This window comes from Poecile atricapillus, chromosome 12 (assembly GCF_030490865.1).
Source record: "Poecile atricapillus isolate bPoeAtr1 chromosome 12, bPoeAtr1.hap1, whole genome shotgun sequence".
Lineage (NCBI taxonomy): Eukaryota > Metazoa > Chordata > Aves > Passeriformes > Paridae > Poecile > Poecile atricapillus.
Window position 1 is genome coordinate 13,475,641 of NC_081260.1, and position 15,265 is coordinate 13,490,905.

Consider the following 15,265-nt stretch of genomic DNA (forward strand, 5'->3'; position numbering starts at 1 on the left):
GGAGTCTCCAAGTTTGACAGGATTCTTTTTCAAAATTAGTTGCTTTTCAACTATTAACTTACCTACTTTTGGCTCAATATAATTAATGAATGAGATAATGTTATTTGAAAAATATATGCAGAAGTTTTTTTAAAAGACAAACTTCTTTCTAAAGCCAATATAGAGACTGCAGATCCCGTGTGCAGGTGTGGGGCTTTTTCTAGTGACAAAAGGGATGAGTACACGCCTGAATTAAATGAGTTTACATCTCTAATTATTCTGATCAAAATGGGCAGTGGTATCTTTACCAACATCTCTATTTCATCATGTTCTGTAATGGGGCATTAGAATTCACCTATGATGTTGTGCAACAACAGTATTGTCCAAGTGCTTCACAAAAATGGAGTGAGAACTGAAACTGATTCTGCCTGCTGTTGAAATGAATAGGAAAAAAATACGTGGAAAAAGCCTTTGAATTTAAAAGCACTGGAAAATATTATCAGTTTCTTTATTATTTTAAAGTAAGATTCATATTGGCAGTGCTGCTTTTGTGTGTTTTGGATTTACTCCTGGAAGCAAACAAGCATTCATGAGTGGACATAGTGCTAAATACTTCCTCAGTCTCCTTCCCCTTATCTGGTTGCTGTTGGTGCTGGCTGCCAGGCCCATTGGAGCAGGACACCTTGAAGAGGAGGCTCAGGCAGGACCTTATTTCTCTCCAAAATTACCTGAAAGGAGGTTGTAGCCAGGTGCAAGTTGGGCTCTTCTCCCAGGCAACCAGTAGCAGGACAAGGGGACATGGCATTGAGCCACCTGAGGAGGTTTAGGTTGGACGGTAGGAGGAATTTCTTCACAGAAAGGGTGATTAGACATTGGAACAGGCTGCCCAGGGAGGTGCTGGAGTCACCGTCCCTGGAGGTGTTTAAGGGAAGACTGAATGTGGCACTCAGTGCCACGGTCTGGTTGACAGGGTGGTGTTGGGCCACAGGTTGGACTCGTTCTGAGAGAGACTTTCCAGGCTTATTGATTCTGTGATCCCTTCCTTCAGATAATACATATTTATTTATTTATTTTTATTCTTTTTATGAGTGGAAGGAAATATTGCAGGGTTTATGTATTTTCAGTTTTGCCACAATTAAGTTGCTGCCATCCTGCCTTGATCCAGGTACAGAGTTCCCTGTCAGTGTGTGGTGCCCAGGTCCATGCACTGCCTCTGGGAGATGGCTGTTACCTGACCTGGGGAAGGCTGGCACGCCGGGGGCTGGGGATTTAGTGCTTAAGTGAAACCTCTAGAGACCAGGAACGGGGGCGGTTATGTCACCGAGCAGCTGAGAGGCTTCGCTCGGCTCCCCGGGAACAGCACACAGTTCCCTCTCCCTCAGCCCCACGGGGCTCCCCAGCCATCGAGGGCTGCGCGGGCCGAGGTGAAGCGGCGGCGCGATGACTCAGCCGCGGGTACCGGGAGGTGCTGGGGGTACACGGCGGCATTGGAACCGTGAGGGGCCGGACCCCGACGGGCCGGGCGGGGCAGCCCCTGGAGCGCGGGGCGGGGGACCCCGCAGAGGGGCGGGGCGGGCGCTCTGTGCGTGTGACAGGTGCGGCGCGCGCGCGCGCCCGCCATCACCCCGCTCCCCCTCTTCCCTCCCCCCCCGCCCCGCGCGCGCCGCCATGAATATGCAAATGCCGGTATAATTGCCAGCCAATGGCGTGCGCGCTGGTCACATGGTGCTGGTGGAGGCTCAGGGAAGAGAAGTTGAGTCCGGGCGAGCTCGGGCAGCGCCGCCAGAGCCGAGCGAGCCGCGGGCGAGCGCCGCGCCTCCTCCGCAGGGAGCCCGCCGGCCGGGGCTCTGCCTGGACCATGCCGATCCTCCTCTTCCTCATAGACACGTCCGCCTCCATGAACCAGCGGGCGTACCTGGGCACCAGCTACCTGGACATCGCCAAGGGCGCCGTGGAGATCTTCATGAAGGTGAGTGCGCGGCGCCGGGGGGAGCCGCCGCCCCCCTCGCCCCCTTCGCCCCTCTCACGCCGCTTCTCTCCGCTCTCTCTACAGCTGCGGGCCCGGGACCCGGCCAGCCGCGGCGACAGGTACATGCTGGTTACGTTCGACGAGCCGCCCTACTGCATTAAGGTAATGACCCCCCCCGGCAGCCTCGGCTCCGCGGCGGGGCCGCCCTTGGCGCGGCGCGGCCCCGTCCGGCCCGGCGGCGGCAGCAGCAGTCTGTGAAGATGGCGGACATTTTGCTTTTGTATGGAGGAGAGAGGCTGAGGGCGCTGCTGAGATGGAGGAGGGGGGGGGGAGGAGACGGGCGGGCCGTGATTCACCGCCCCGGCGCAACGAGGGGCGGCCGCGCTCCGCCCCCCGCGGGGCGGTGGCTCCGGCGGGGCCATCACCGCGCTCGGGCCCCGCGCAGCCCGGAGACCCCCGGGACACGCGGGCAGGGTGGGGCAGGACCCCGGCGGGCAGGGCAGGGCCAGTTACCCTTCATGGCCACGGGGCAGCGCGGAGCCGTGGCTCGGCTGTGGGTGTGGGACAGCACCCGCGGCTGTTTCCGCCTCTGCGATTCACGGAGCCACAGTGTTGGGGCTGTGTGCCCCCCTCCCCCAGCCCCGTTCATCCTGCTGAGCACGGTAGCCTGCACCAGTTCTGTGGAAGGTGCTCGCAGCCGTCGCTCCGTGCAGGGTTGTGGTGAGCTGCATGTGGAGCCATCGAATCATCAAGGTTGGAAGACACCTTTAAGATCACCAAGTCCAGCCATCAGCCCAGTACTGCTACTGTAATTCCTAAACCACTAAACCACATCATCCAGTGCCAGCCTCTTAAACACCTCCAGGGACAGTGACTCCACCACCTCCCTAAACAGCCTGACTCCTGAGTCATGGAAATTTTCTTTTTAATATCTAATCTGAATTTCCTCTGTCCCAGTTTAAGGCCATTATCTCTGGTCCTCACTGCAGGCACAGCAGAAGAGACTGGCCCCTATCTCACTACAGCCTCCTGTAAAGGAGTTGTAGAGAATGATGAGGTTTGCCCTCCTTGAGCCTCCTTGAGAGTAACAAGTCTGTTTGGCTGGCTCCTCTTGTCCCTGTTTTCTCATTCCTTGAGTTTGAGGCAAGTATGGCCATGCCGTTCTCATCACATAAGCTACACCACAAGGTTTAGGCAAAAAAAAACCAAACCAAACCGAAAAACACCATGGTGCTGCATCTCTTATGCTGTAGGCTGCAGTTTGCTGATAGAAATGTCCTAACTTAAAATACTTAGGTAAAGTGTGTCACAGAAAGCATTGCTATAGGAGTTTTAGAATCCTCCTTTATAGTCCTGCATTAGCACTATATTTTCTCAGAGTAATACACCATTTATCATAACTGTTGGGCTGTAGACCCATGCTATGAAGGCGTAAGAAGTTCATATACTGATACATTTTTGGTCATCCTAGGGAAAAAAGGAAAATACTCTCTAGATCTCCCAGCTAGAATTTCTTGAGAAGTTTTAAAAGTAAGTAGGCTCGCTGGTGCTGTGAGCTTATTCACTTATTCATATCTTTGATAATGAGGCAATGTAATTATCATGAGCTATGAATCTTGGCTCCTTTCATCAGTAATAAATTTACACAGCTTTCTGAAGTGACAAGTCATAGAGTGAGTAACTATTTATTGTTTGGTATTATACCTTTCATTTCCTCGGAAGAAGGTGTGGAGGTCATTTCTGTGAATTGAAACCATTCTTGACTTAAAGAAGCTTACTGTCAAAAAACCTACATTGCCTAGGAGAGGTGTTTTTTAGACAAGATGCATGCACCATTTGCCCCATCTGTATTTGTGGCTGGATGCAAACCCCCAGTCTTTGTTATACTAGTGTTAACTGGATTTCTTGTGTCCTAGATTTCTTTTATCCTAGTTTTTTGTCAAATATTTTACAAGTGTATCTTATGTTTGAGGAAATGAACTTGCTCCCTGCAGTGGCAGCAAGCGTACTGGTGATTTAATAAAAAAATGACTTTGCTGCTGGAGATCTGTGTGGTAATGCTACAGGTTATTACCACATCTGTACTCGAATTTACTGAGGAAGATCCTTGTGTTTAATGAGCATCTGTGTACATTCGGATGCGTTAATGAGCATCTGACTGTTCACACCTTTAGTAAATAGTAATTGAAATAAATGGGACTGTGATGCCCATCATAGCATTCAGTCATATTTAATATACATTAAATAGTCAAGGAAAAGTATTGTGGTTCTTGTAACTTGCTAATGTATCATCTTAGAAATTTATATTTCTGTCTTTAGCACGCTGTTTTTTAAATTTGGCCTTAAACAATATTAAAATATTTTTTCAAAAATTAGTAGCTTTTCTAGGGGTAGGCTGCAGATTCAATAAATATCTGATTACAGTAATTATGATCACAAGTGCAGCTCAACTATTGCATAAAGACTTCATGGCATAAATGAGTGTTACTGGGCTGTCATGTCTGTTCCTTGAGCAGAGAAGGCCTCACAGCAGTGATGATTTCCCTGTTTGAAAATTTGTTCTCAAGACCTGTACTGGTATTTATGATGTTCCCTCTGTTGTCTTTTCGTAACAGCCACAGTTGTGCCAGGAAAACTCCCTGGTCTAGGCCAGGTTCTCTGTCTTACAGAACATGCTTGTAAAATACATAAAATCTAATTTCTTTGCTAATGCTGCTGCAGTTAAATGCTTTATTTCTCTTGATTTAGAGAAGATGAAAACAAACTTGGCAAGTGAATGTATTTTGCAGGCTTGCTTTAAAAGTATGTGCAGCAGTGGCTGCTTTATACTCTTGTTTTCTTTATGATTTATACTAATTAAATTTCATAGTCTCTCAGATAGTTTACCAGTGAAGCACTTGAGGGAAATAATGTGGTGGTGGAGTTAAGACCACCTAGGAGACAGAGGAATTACAGGAACTTGAGCTTTAGAGCAGGGGTGGCTGAGATACGTGCTTTGGGTTGGTTTGTTTCAGAATTTGTTTGCCTGTAGCATCTGACTGTTCACACTTTCAGTAAATAGTAATTGAAATAAATGAGACTGAAATGAAAGTATTTCAAACTAACAGTACTGGTTCACTTTTGATGGACAAGAATATATCAAGAAAGTGTTATGCATTTGTATTGTGCGAAGTGGATCATGCTATTGCACAAAGGATTTTCCAAAATCTGTGAAAGTAAGGTGATGTTGTTAAAACAGTCTTTAGTACAGATGGTTTGAAATTATTTACAGGACCTGTTGCTTCTGTTTGACTCTTACAGCTTTGTGCCATTTTTAAAAAATGGAATTATTTAGTCTCTAAGTTTGCAGTGGGGCTCTGCCAGGAGCTGTGATGACAAGTGACTAAAGAGGAGTTAAGGTGCTGTCATGGGAAGGTGGGGATGGGAAAATGGGGATGGCAGGAATGAATCTCAGCCCCACTCTGGCAGCAGATGCCTCTGGAACCTCATCAGCTATTCAGCTCCTATTTGTTATATAATGTATAGGTGATGATTTGTGACAGCAGTTATGGTGCAACCATTTATAACTCTTTGTTTCCAAAATACTTTACAATAAGAGACAAATATTTAATATTTTAAAAGCATGTTATGAAATATATTAACCTTGTAATTGTCAAGTGATGTGATCCTGTATAGGTCAGTGGAAAAATACCTGTACGTTACATTGGGTGTTGGGTCAATCTTTCATTTTATTAACTAGGAGGGAAAATTAGTATGTTATTTCATGAAGTAAGAATGTTCAGCCTAATGTTTCTAGTATATTTTTTAGAATCAAAATTGTGATAGGATGCTATCAAGTGAGTCTCTCTTAGAGACTAGTTAGTGGCATGTTAACAGGGAAGTTAGCCAGTCTGTTCTGGTATTTGGGTATCTGATTTTGGGTATTTAGCATGCATGGGAAGGTAATAATATGTGTAGTAGAGCACCTTTGTAAAAAGGTTATATTACTGTTAAAACACTAGTGCTTAAATTTAGGTATGGAAGGAATTTATTTCACGTGTATATCCAGTTGGGCAAGAAAAATGAACAAGAACAGCCTTGCTGCCTGGCAGGGTATTTGACGTTCCTGGCCTTCTGGCTAAGAGAAGTGCATTGTCCTATTCAGGGAATACAGTTCCTGATGTGTCCTTGTTTTGAAGACTTTATGTCCATGGATTGCCAGAACCCGGATCTTGCTCCATCCCAGCCATGTTGTGACCTGGTGCTGCAGCACCTCCGAGCCTTGTGTGCCAGCCCCACCCTTCTCATCCCTTCCTGCACAACGTGGCTGATCCGGAATGCCTGGCCAGGAGGGTGGGAACAGGCCAGGGGTGTTACTGACGGTTCTGCACAGCAGTTGCCAAGCTCACGCAGTGTCAGGGGCCTGTGATGAGCTGTTGGTATGGCCCTCATGGTCTTCTGAGGCTTTTTTCATATATTTACCCAGTTGATTTTTTTTTTTTTTTTAAATTTTTTAAGTCACATAAATTTCAGCATCCTCTGTCAAGTATAGATGGTAGCATGTACGTAAGCACATGCTGTGTATAAGTGGGCAGAATCATAAGCCATTTTGTTTATATTTTTTTTGTGAAGTAATGGCGCTAGAGTAAAAATAGGAGGAAAAGAGAAAAATCTTCTCACCTGCCCTTTCCCCCAAGTTTTTCCTATTTTCCAGTGATGATGTTTCAGCAAGATCTATCTAGATTTGTCTGAAAATGGAGCTCATGCCAGTATCTTAACATAAAGAGTTTTTGAAAAGGAAAGCAAGGCTTAACTCTTCATTTATTTTTTCCATTCTCGATTTTTGTGAAACCTCATATCCTGCAGTTTGTGGTTTGCTTGTGGATTTGGGCTGCAAATGGCGAGTTCAGGCCCAGACCAAAAACACAATGGTGGCCTTATATGAAGTTATTGATTAACTGGATTGCCCTGTTCCCTTATGACTGATAGCTGGCTGCTGGCAGTGATACGGCCTTTCCTCAGGGCTCGAGGAATATTATTTATGATCTGGTCACAGAAATATGACTTCTGTTTTATGTTCTTGTGAGACTCTGTCGTCTGACCTTCATAAATGATCTGGTCACAAGTCAGAGGACTGAGAGAACGTAAGTTATATTCTGAAATACATATTTTCCTCCTTCTGTTGTGTTATACTGAATTCAAGAGTCAGCTGTGACCGCACTGCAGAAATAGGCTCCATGAATTTTAGTGCAGAAATATGTATGTAGCTGTCTAAGAAGTAGCTCAGATTACTTTATACAGTGTGTGTGAAATGCTGCACTGTTTGAGATGTGCAAACTGGGACTGATGGATAGGATGTCTTCCAGTTCCGCTGCTGTTCCCTGCTAGCCTGAACATATGTTTCAGTGCTAAAGAGCTCCCTTGTGGAAGCAGCTCTTTGTGATGGACTCAAAGCAACCTCTCCTTTTTTCCCCTGAAATTCTGGAGTTGGATTGGGATATCTTAGACACTGGAGCAGGAATTTTTGGAAGGCCTTTTTAAACATCTGTCAAAGAGTACTTATTTTATGTAAATAACCTGTTCATTTCTGATATTGAAACAGTGCTTCAAAACTGGGAGTTCATAATGTCACACTTGAGGAGACTAACGTTGCTGTCTTTAATTTCACTGGCACAGAAGCTTCTGCCAGCATTTTTAAATTTTGCTTTTGTGGAGAACCTGTGCTGCTGCAGAATGGAACTGATTACCACTGTGCACAGGGCAGAGGCAAATGAATAGCTGTGTTGCAGAAAGAGAGATGTGAGATCTGTTTGTCTGTTTCTGGAAGAAATTAGATCAGAGCTCCTGACCCTGAACTGCAGGGAGAAAGAGAAACCCAGCTGTGAAACCTGTTGGGTTTGAGGCAAAGATCTGCAGGAATGCTGCCTGAGGTGGTAGGAAGTGCATTAGTGGGGTTTTTTTCACTTTTGTGAAGGAGGAAAACCAGAGGAATACCTAATAAGCTTAACTGTCGGAGATCCACAGAATAAGCCTAAGTTGATTAAGTTTTTACAGGAACCTTGAGACATTGAAAATCATCGGGTTTTATATGTAAAAGTTCTAACTTTTGGCAAGCACGAGAACTTGGTGGTCTGGCCTGTGCTGTGGAAGGAGTGGTTTAGACAGCTGGGAATACATTTGGAGGTTTGCAAGCTGGCAGTGGGGTGTGCAGGCAGAATTTTTGGTGCAGGTCAGATAGCAGCTGCAGGGGCAAGAGGGAAGCAGCTATCCAAGAGGAGCAAAAGGGGAAGAAAGCTGAGGTCAGTGGGAGAGGCCTATCTTTCTCTCCAGATACGCTGTAATGATGTACACGCTTAGTTAACCCGCGAGCCAGCCGTTGTTGGAAAGGGGAAAAAGGGTGCTGAATGTAGTACTGAGGGACTGGCTGAAATGTAAGCAGTACACACAGTGTCTGTTCTTGATAACTAATTCAAGAGACTGTATTCTGTGCTTGTTCAGTGGAGAGATAACCATTCCCATTCTACCACTGTACACGTTTTGGGTCAGTTACAGCAGTATTTTTATTTCTGAGCACCAATGTCTTCCATTGCCGGGGAAGTACTACACATACCTCTCCTCCACGTCTTCCATGATGCTTGTTTGAGGCTTTGTTGTGAAATTTGTGTGTTTTCAGAAGGCTGTCTTTGAGCAGAAATGACTGGCAGGTTTAAGCCAACAATTACTTTTCCTCTGTTAAACACAATGACTTAAGGAAGAGAAACAGAAGTCAGTTGTTTAAGGAACACTCATGCAAATCCTGATTGTCTAGTTTTTTTTGAAGGCAAAACAAAATCAACTTAATACTGTTTGGGAATAATCATCAAACAATATGCTCTTTTTGATGTAACTGCTTTATCACTTAAATCTGACTGAAGTATGTGCACAAAAAAGTTCCTTTTTTTTTAATTAGGCATCTATTTTGAAACTGGACAAGTAAGGCCACAGGCAGAAGGTTCTTGTTGGTGGAAGTGGTAGGTTTGTATTTTACATATTGTAGTGCGTGTCTCAGAATCTGAAAACATCTAAAAAAATCTACTTTATGAAAATCTTAGGAATCATCAGTTGGCATCCCTGCAGGAAGCAAGGAAGTATTGTAGCCCCTTTTAGCTTATAAAGGTACTAAACTGATTCCTACAGAGAGTGTCCTTTAAAAAGCACATTCCCATTCCTGAGAGATGTCATATTGGGTAGTGTAAAACATGTTGAAATGCTTTTAAACTTGCATAAGCATGTTGTCTTATTTCTTTGTGTCCTGGTTGTGAGTTGTAGTGAGCATCCTCTTCCAGGAACGGGTGTAATGAGGACAGAACGTTATAATGAGGAATCTTGTGAAAAGTAATGTACATTTTGCTTTAAAAAAACAACAAAGCAGTAATAATCAAGGTGATTCATTCTTCTGAAAGGAATAGTTTTGTGCCTTCTGAAATGGAGGTATTTTGTAAAAAAATCAAATTCATGCAAGAACTTAAAAGTGGTGGTTAAATTTTTGAAAGGAATTGATTTAAATGGAAGGACAGTTCAGGAATTAACTTCTTGATGGATATGAGGGACTGGGTTCTGCTTAGCTGTCCTTTTTATTATTATAATTTTGAAGTCGTTAAGTACTTGAACTTGTGCTTTCACCTGCTGCCTGTCTTCACAGAAGGGCGAGTATGTGTCGCTAGGTTAGTTCTTCATGAAAATATTTTAACTGGTTCTGCTCCTACAAGAATCTGCAAAGTAAAAGCTTGCTTTTCCACATGAGGTGGGTTTCTGCTTTGTACTGTGCAATAGATTAGATGCCAGAGGCCTTGAATGGAAGCCATCATGTGTTCTTCATAGCCACTATAGCAATTTATATTTTCATCTTTTTATTTGGTTCTTTATTTGGGCTTGGACACATTCAAAGATGTAAGCCCTTAAGACTACAGGATAAACTAGACAAAAGTAGATATGTTTGCATTAAGAGGCTTAACTCATCCTCAGTGCAAAGGTCACTTTTATTTTAAAAATAGAAGCTTAAAATGTGGAATCAAACACTTGAGTTGGGTCTCCATAGTTGTATTTTTGTAGGGAGATGTTCTGTAAGGAGGAAGGTGCTTTGTGAAGTTTGTGGTTCCTGCCACATGGAATCTTTATTGTCTGCCTCTTCCCCTTTTGTGCTGTTATTATTTGAGTTTCACTTAGGAGGTTTTTGAAAGATGTCTTTTTTGTTGGTATATAGATGTAAGAGGGCCTGAGCCTTGTCCCCTGGCTGTGTGGTGTGGCTAGAAATAAGCACAAAGTACATCTGTGATACCTTGAGAATGGGCATTTGTTCTTTTTAAATTTGATGAGAACTAATGTAGTATTAAGTGCTGGTTGGCTCACATTTTAACAGTGGAAAAAGGTAATTAAGATTGCAGACACTTCTACCTTGTTCACCCTTGCATATTTTATAAGAGCTTGCCAGAAGGATCTGTGATTTGCAGCGCTGGTGCAACAATGCAACAATGATGTTTTGAGCTTGCTGTGATCTAGAAAAGATGTAACTTAGAGCTGTCTCCTACTGTGTTCTCATACCTCAGGCAGCTGGGATCCAGTGGGAAAAAGCACATTCTGTACCGTGTGACCTGTGTTCTGGAGCTGAGTGCTTTTGGAGGGGGGAGGAGTGCAACTCAAAGGGGCCTGTCAGAAGGTCCCAGATGGCTTCAGCCTTAGTGATTCTCTTCACTGTCTGTATTTTGGATGCCTGTATCCTTGATTTTATTTAATAACATAGGCTACAAAAAAATCCCAAACAAAACCAAAAACCACCACCAAAACCCCCACCCAAAACCAACCAACCAATAAAACAAAACCAATGGAAAGAACAGCTGGTGCTGTTCTGAATTTTAAATGCAGATTGTTACTTAAGTAATGCACTTTTATAGATCGAGTCTTGAATTTTTTCTTCTTTCTTAAACTTCTTTCTTACAGTGCACCTCTTAATGTAACTCTTGTGCTTTTACACCCCCCAAAAATATAGCAGGCAATAGTTGAAAGGAATTTTTTTGCTTTGTATTTTTTCTGGCTATTTTCAGAATGCTTAGAAAATATATAGCAATCAATTTCATCTGTAAGCAGCATGTTCTAGGATCGAGGTTTTAGGAATGTGCCAACAAAAAAGTACATTCTTGTAAGGAGACTTACTGTGCAGATCAGAATCTGTAGTTGCCCATAGACTTGTATTGATTTGTGTATTCACTCTGCAGAGCATTGAAAAAACAAAACTTTTGGTGTAAGAACAGAGATTGACAAGGATCTCTGAAACCTGAACTGCTTATTGTGAGATAAGTTAACAAGTCTTGTTTTATTTTTAAATAGCTATTATTTTTATTGTTATAAATTTCTGTCTCACAATTTACCCAGTTATGATTCTTTCCTTGTGTATCTGCAAATTTAAGGATAAGCAGCAGTAGATTTGTTAAATATAATTCTAGACTAGAAAAAACTAACAGTTCAGAACACCTTAATTCTTCTTTTTAAAGATAAGGCAGTTGTTGATTTGTCTGTGTTCTCACAGATGCTTTTAAAATCTTAAATGTGTGAAATAGTATTTAAAAAAGCAAGAATCTTGGTAAGATGGATGTTGTTGAGCAATTAATTGGACAGGAAACAAAGATCTACAGTGTGGTTAAGCTGATGTTGCCATGCTCTGCTTCTGAGTGAGTATAATGCATTAGCACTGGTCTTCATAGCTTGTTAATGGTTCAGCCAGTGAGTTTTGATTAAAAAAAAAAAAGAAGTTAAGCTCTGCTTTGTGGGAGAATGTGCATCTGTTGAGGCAGAACACTTGGTGCCTTTAGCTGTTGCCAGGCCTCCCGATGGTGCTCCCAGGCTGGGATGTGGTGGGACCCGAGGGCTGTGTGCCCTGCACTCACAGGGCCTGGCCTGGGGGAGCCTTCTCTAATCAAAAGAGCTTAAGCTCAGGTAGTTACTTTTGCAGATGGCTCTTGCATTAAAAAGAAATCCAGCCATGCCATCATCTGAAATAAAAATCTAATAGTAATATTAGATATTTAATAGTAATGCTTCCAGGGCCACCAATGTATTTTTGGCTGTATCAGGGTGAAGTTATTTGCTAGGCTGGCTAGTCGATATTTCAGGGCGTATATGAATTTAGTGATCATCTGAAGTATTTCTTTTCTTCAGCAGTGCCTTGAACAGCATTTCAGACATGAAGTGAGGAAAGCTGGTGATTAGATGACTCCTTCTATAGATTTACCTTGAATTTTGAAGTAAATTTGCAATACCTGTAGCACTTTGGTGTACTGCTCTAGTTCTGTGATGTGCGTTTGGAAGGAGGAAGGAAGGAATGTGGCAGTTTGCAAAATAAACATGAATCATCTTGTGTTGTTTCAGCTCTGGGCTGTAAAGCTAGAGTATCATCAGTAATGCTCTTCCACTTGATTTCCAAAAATGTGCAGTGAGGAATCCCCTCATGTTGATAGCACCTACTCTGTAACCTCTTAGCTGTTGCCTTTATTCCTTGTGACTTCTCCAGCCATGCTGAGTGTAGGAAGGGACCAGGAGAAGGACAGTGCTGGGGCTGACTGGTATTGAAAGCATATTGGATAGGCTGAAAGAGCAACAGGCACTGTGAATAGCCGAAAATCTTTGATTGAAACCTCTGCATTTCAGCAGTTGCCCTCTCTACAGTGTTTGGATAAGATGCACCTGTAATGGTATTTCTGAAATGACTGCTATGCTGCTGAACAGGAGTGTGGAGCCTCTTGTTATGCTTACTGTGCTAAGGCTGCAAACTGTGACTACTTCTGTGTTCCCTCTCCATTAAGCTGTTGTGTGAAATGTAGCTTGTTCTGGTTCAGCTGTGTACTGAAATATCCTGGCTTCTAGAGTGTTCCTCAGAAGTAGGTGCTTTTTTAACTGGATAATGTTTTTCTAGTTAAATAAGAATGCTTTTTGGAACAGGGTGATACCATGATCTCTTTGGTATTTATACTTTCCTTTCTTCTTTATACTTCCTTTCCTTCCTTTTATCCTTGTACAGGAAAAAGTGCAGTGAGAGTAACTGTCAAAATACATGAAATACTGTTGGCCAAAAAGCTAAATCCAGAGATGGATTGAAGCAGGAGCAGCAGGTAATAAATAAAAAGGTAGCATAGGCTTTTTTCTTTCTGCTTGGCATTGATTATTATCCCTTGGTTCCAAGCAGTTTTCAGCTTTGAGTTGTTCATACAGCATCTGCATTTCGCCTTCCTGTAGGAGAAGGTGCTGCTTCTCTCTAAATGCTGAACAAAAGGCTCCAGTACTCGTTTTGTAACTGGATCTTAGGAATCTCTCTGCTAGTGTTTTGCAGAGGTGCTGTGCTTAAAGATTATTTGAGTTGTTCCTAACATAAACATCTTGAATTCTTCTTGAAGGAAAAGCATTTCTATGTCCTATTTAATGGTGGAGTCATCTTGAAAGGACAGTGATCCGCATGGTGTAGTTTGACTTAGCTTTGGGTTTTTTTAATTTTAAGGTTTCATGGAGAAATACTTCTTCCTATACAAGATTAAATAGTTTTCTGTGTAGCTGACTGCCTGTAATAAAAACTGGCACTTACATACTGTGCTAGAATGCAGTTCACATTCACTAATGTGCTTTGGAAAACCAACTGGTTTGCTCTGTCTTTAGAAATTTAGTCTGATGGGTGCGTGTACAGGAGAGTTCACCTTAGAAATGTACAATTGAAGGGGATCTCCAGGACATCTCAGTTCACACTGCAGCCCTTCCTTGGAGTACAGGGCCTGGATTGCTTTGAGGGGAAGTGAAACTGGAGAATGCTCCCCAAGCACTGAGTGGGGAGTGTCCAGGAGGGGCCACAGTGTGCCTATTGTGTCCCAAGGGACAGCTGCCCTGTCTGTGTGCACTGCCCACGGGCCTGGAGGTGCAGGATACCTTCCCTGCACTGTTTCCAGCTGTGTAGGGTGAGGGGAGGAGAGATTCTGTGTCACCAAGCAAGGTACATAGTGTGTCCCAGAGAAAAAGGAACAATTGTGATGCCTGGAGCTGGATGGAGATAGAGGAGTGTGCAAAGTGACAGCTTTCTGCTAAAAATCTGGTGTCAGAGTGTACCAGCTGTGTGGGATCAAAGAAATCATCTACTCCAGTGTCTTCTTTATTTAAGGTATGTTTTTTTCTGAAGATGTTTTAAAACAGTTTATGCTTCTCTGGTCTCCTGGAGACATGTCTATTAAACTTCTGTGATGTTTTATTTGACTGGAATTTAAGTGCTTTTTAAAAAACTAAATTTTCAGAAAGTCCCCACTGATTTAAAGGAACACTTTTCAAACTTCAGTTTGAGTAGCCTACAAAAGCAGCAGAAGTAACTTCACAGGAAGAAACAATTAACTTACTCTTCACAATACTTAACACTCTGACCTGGTGCTCACTAGCTCTGATGTAAGGAGGACCAAGTGATGCTTCTGTAGACTCTCTTCACTGTACTTGACTGCTCTGTGGGATTATCAAGGGAGTAGTTTAAACCTGTGAGTTGGTTACCTGCTAAAATACTCGTGAGATGAGAACTGAGAAGGAGGGTGTTTGTTAGGCAGGTCTCAGAGCAGACAGCAGCGTGCACCTGCTGGAGCAGCCAGCGAGCCCTGGCTGCTCCCTGCGTTCAGCACCGCCCCAGCGATAAGCTGATTTCAGTGTGCCTGTATCGTTCTGTGCTGGAGCTGTGCTGATCTCAGATACAGGAGGTGGGTGCTGTGCTGCTCTCCTGTGCCAAGAACAAAAAAGAATTGATCTTGGGAGTGTCTTTGCTATGGGCTGTTCAATGCTCTGCAGTGGCAGAACTGGTGTGTTGCACAGAACAAACAAGAGAGTAGAAGTGCTAAAATGAGAGGAGGGTTTTGCAGCCAAAGGTACAGAAAACCTGAGAGCTCTGTTGACTCAAAAATGGTGTTCATAAGTATTTGGAGGGGACTCAATATCTGTGTTTCTTAGAGCTGTTTTTCTACCCCATTTGCATAAACATTGGTGAAAATGAAATTAGTAGGCGATTAGTAAATCATATGATTTTGAATTATTTTAGAAATAAAAACATAATGTTAAAAATGTTAAATAAAGATGTATTTGGTGTTCATAGTGTAGTCATTGCCTTTCTTCTCTTGAGTGCTATTTATAGCTAGCAAATCTTTGAACAACAAATCAAACACGTGGGGATAGTGTGGGCATTGGCTGCTCTGCACTGACAAGCAGCCTTTCCTTGTCCTTCATGGGCAGGGGGACATACGGTGGCAGCACCTCTCCCTCTCCCTCTCCCTGTTTGCTGAGTTTTATTGTGGCAGA

The 15,265-nt window shown here is 43.3% G+C and overlaps 1 protein-coding gene across 6 annotated transcripts in view; it reads left to right on the plus strand.

Annotated features, from left to right (window-relative positions):
- Nucleotides 1-1,647: 1,647 nt before the first annotated feature.
- The window catches only part of LOC131583571 (integrator complex subunit 6-like), a 39,971-nt gene continuing 26,353 nt past the window's right edge, over nt 1,648-15,265 (plus strand). For 4 of the 6 annotated variants that reach the window (XR_009278536.1, XR_009278537.1, XM_058847838.1 and 1 more), the window contains exons 1-2: nt 1,651-1,948; nt 2,033-2,110. Coding sequence is in view for 4 of the 6 variants with exons in the window: in XM_058847838.1 (XP_058703821.1) it covers nt 1,682-1,948; nt 2,033-2,110 (345 nt within the window). In the remaining 2 variants the exon portion in view is untranslated. Of the gene's footprint in view, nt 1,949-2,032; nt 2,111-15,265 lie in introns of all 6 variants that reach the window. The other 2 variants (XM_058847840.1, XM_058847841.1) reach the window with 1 other exon arrangement.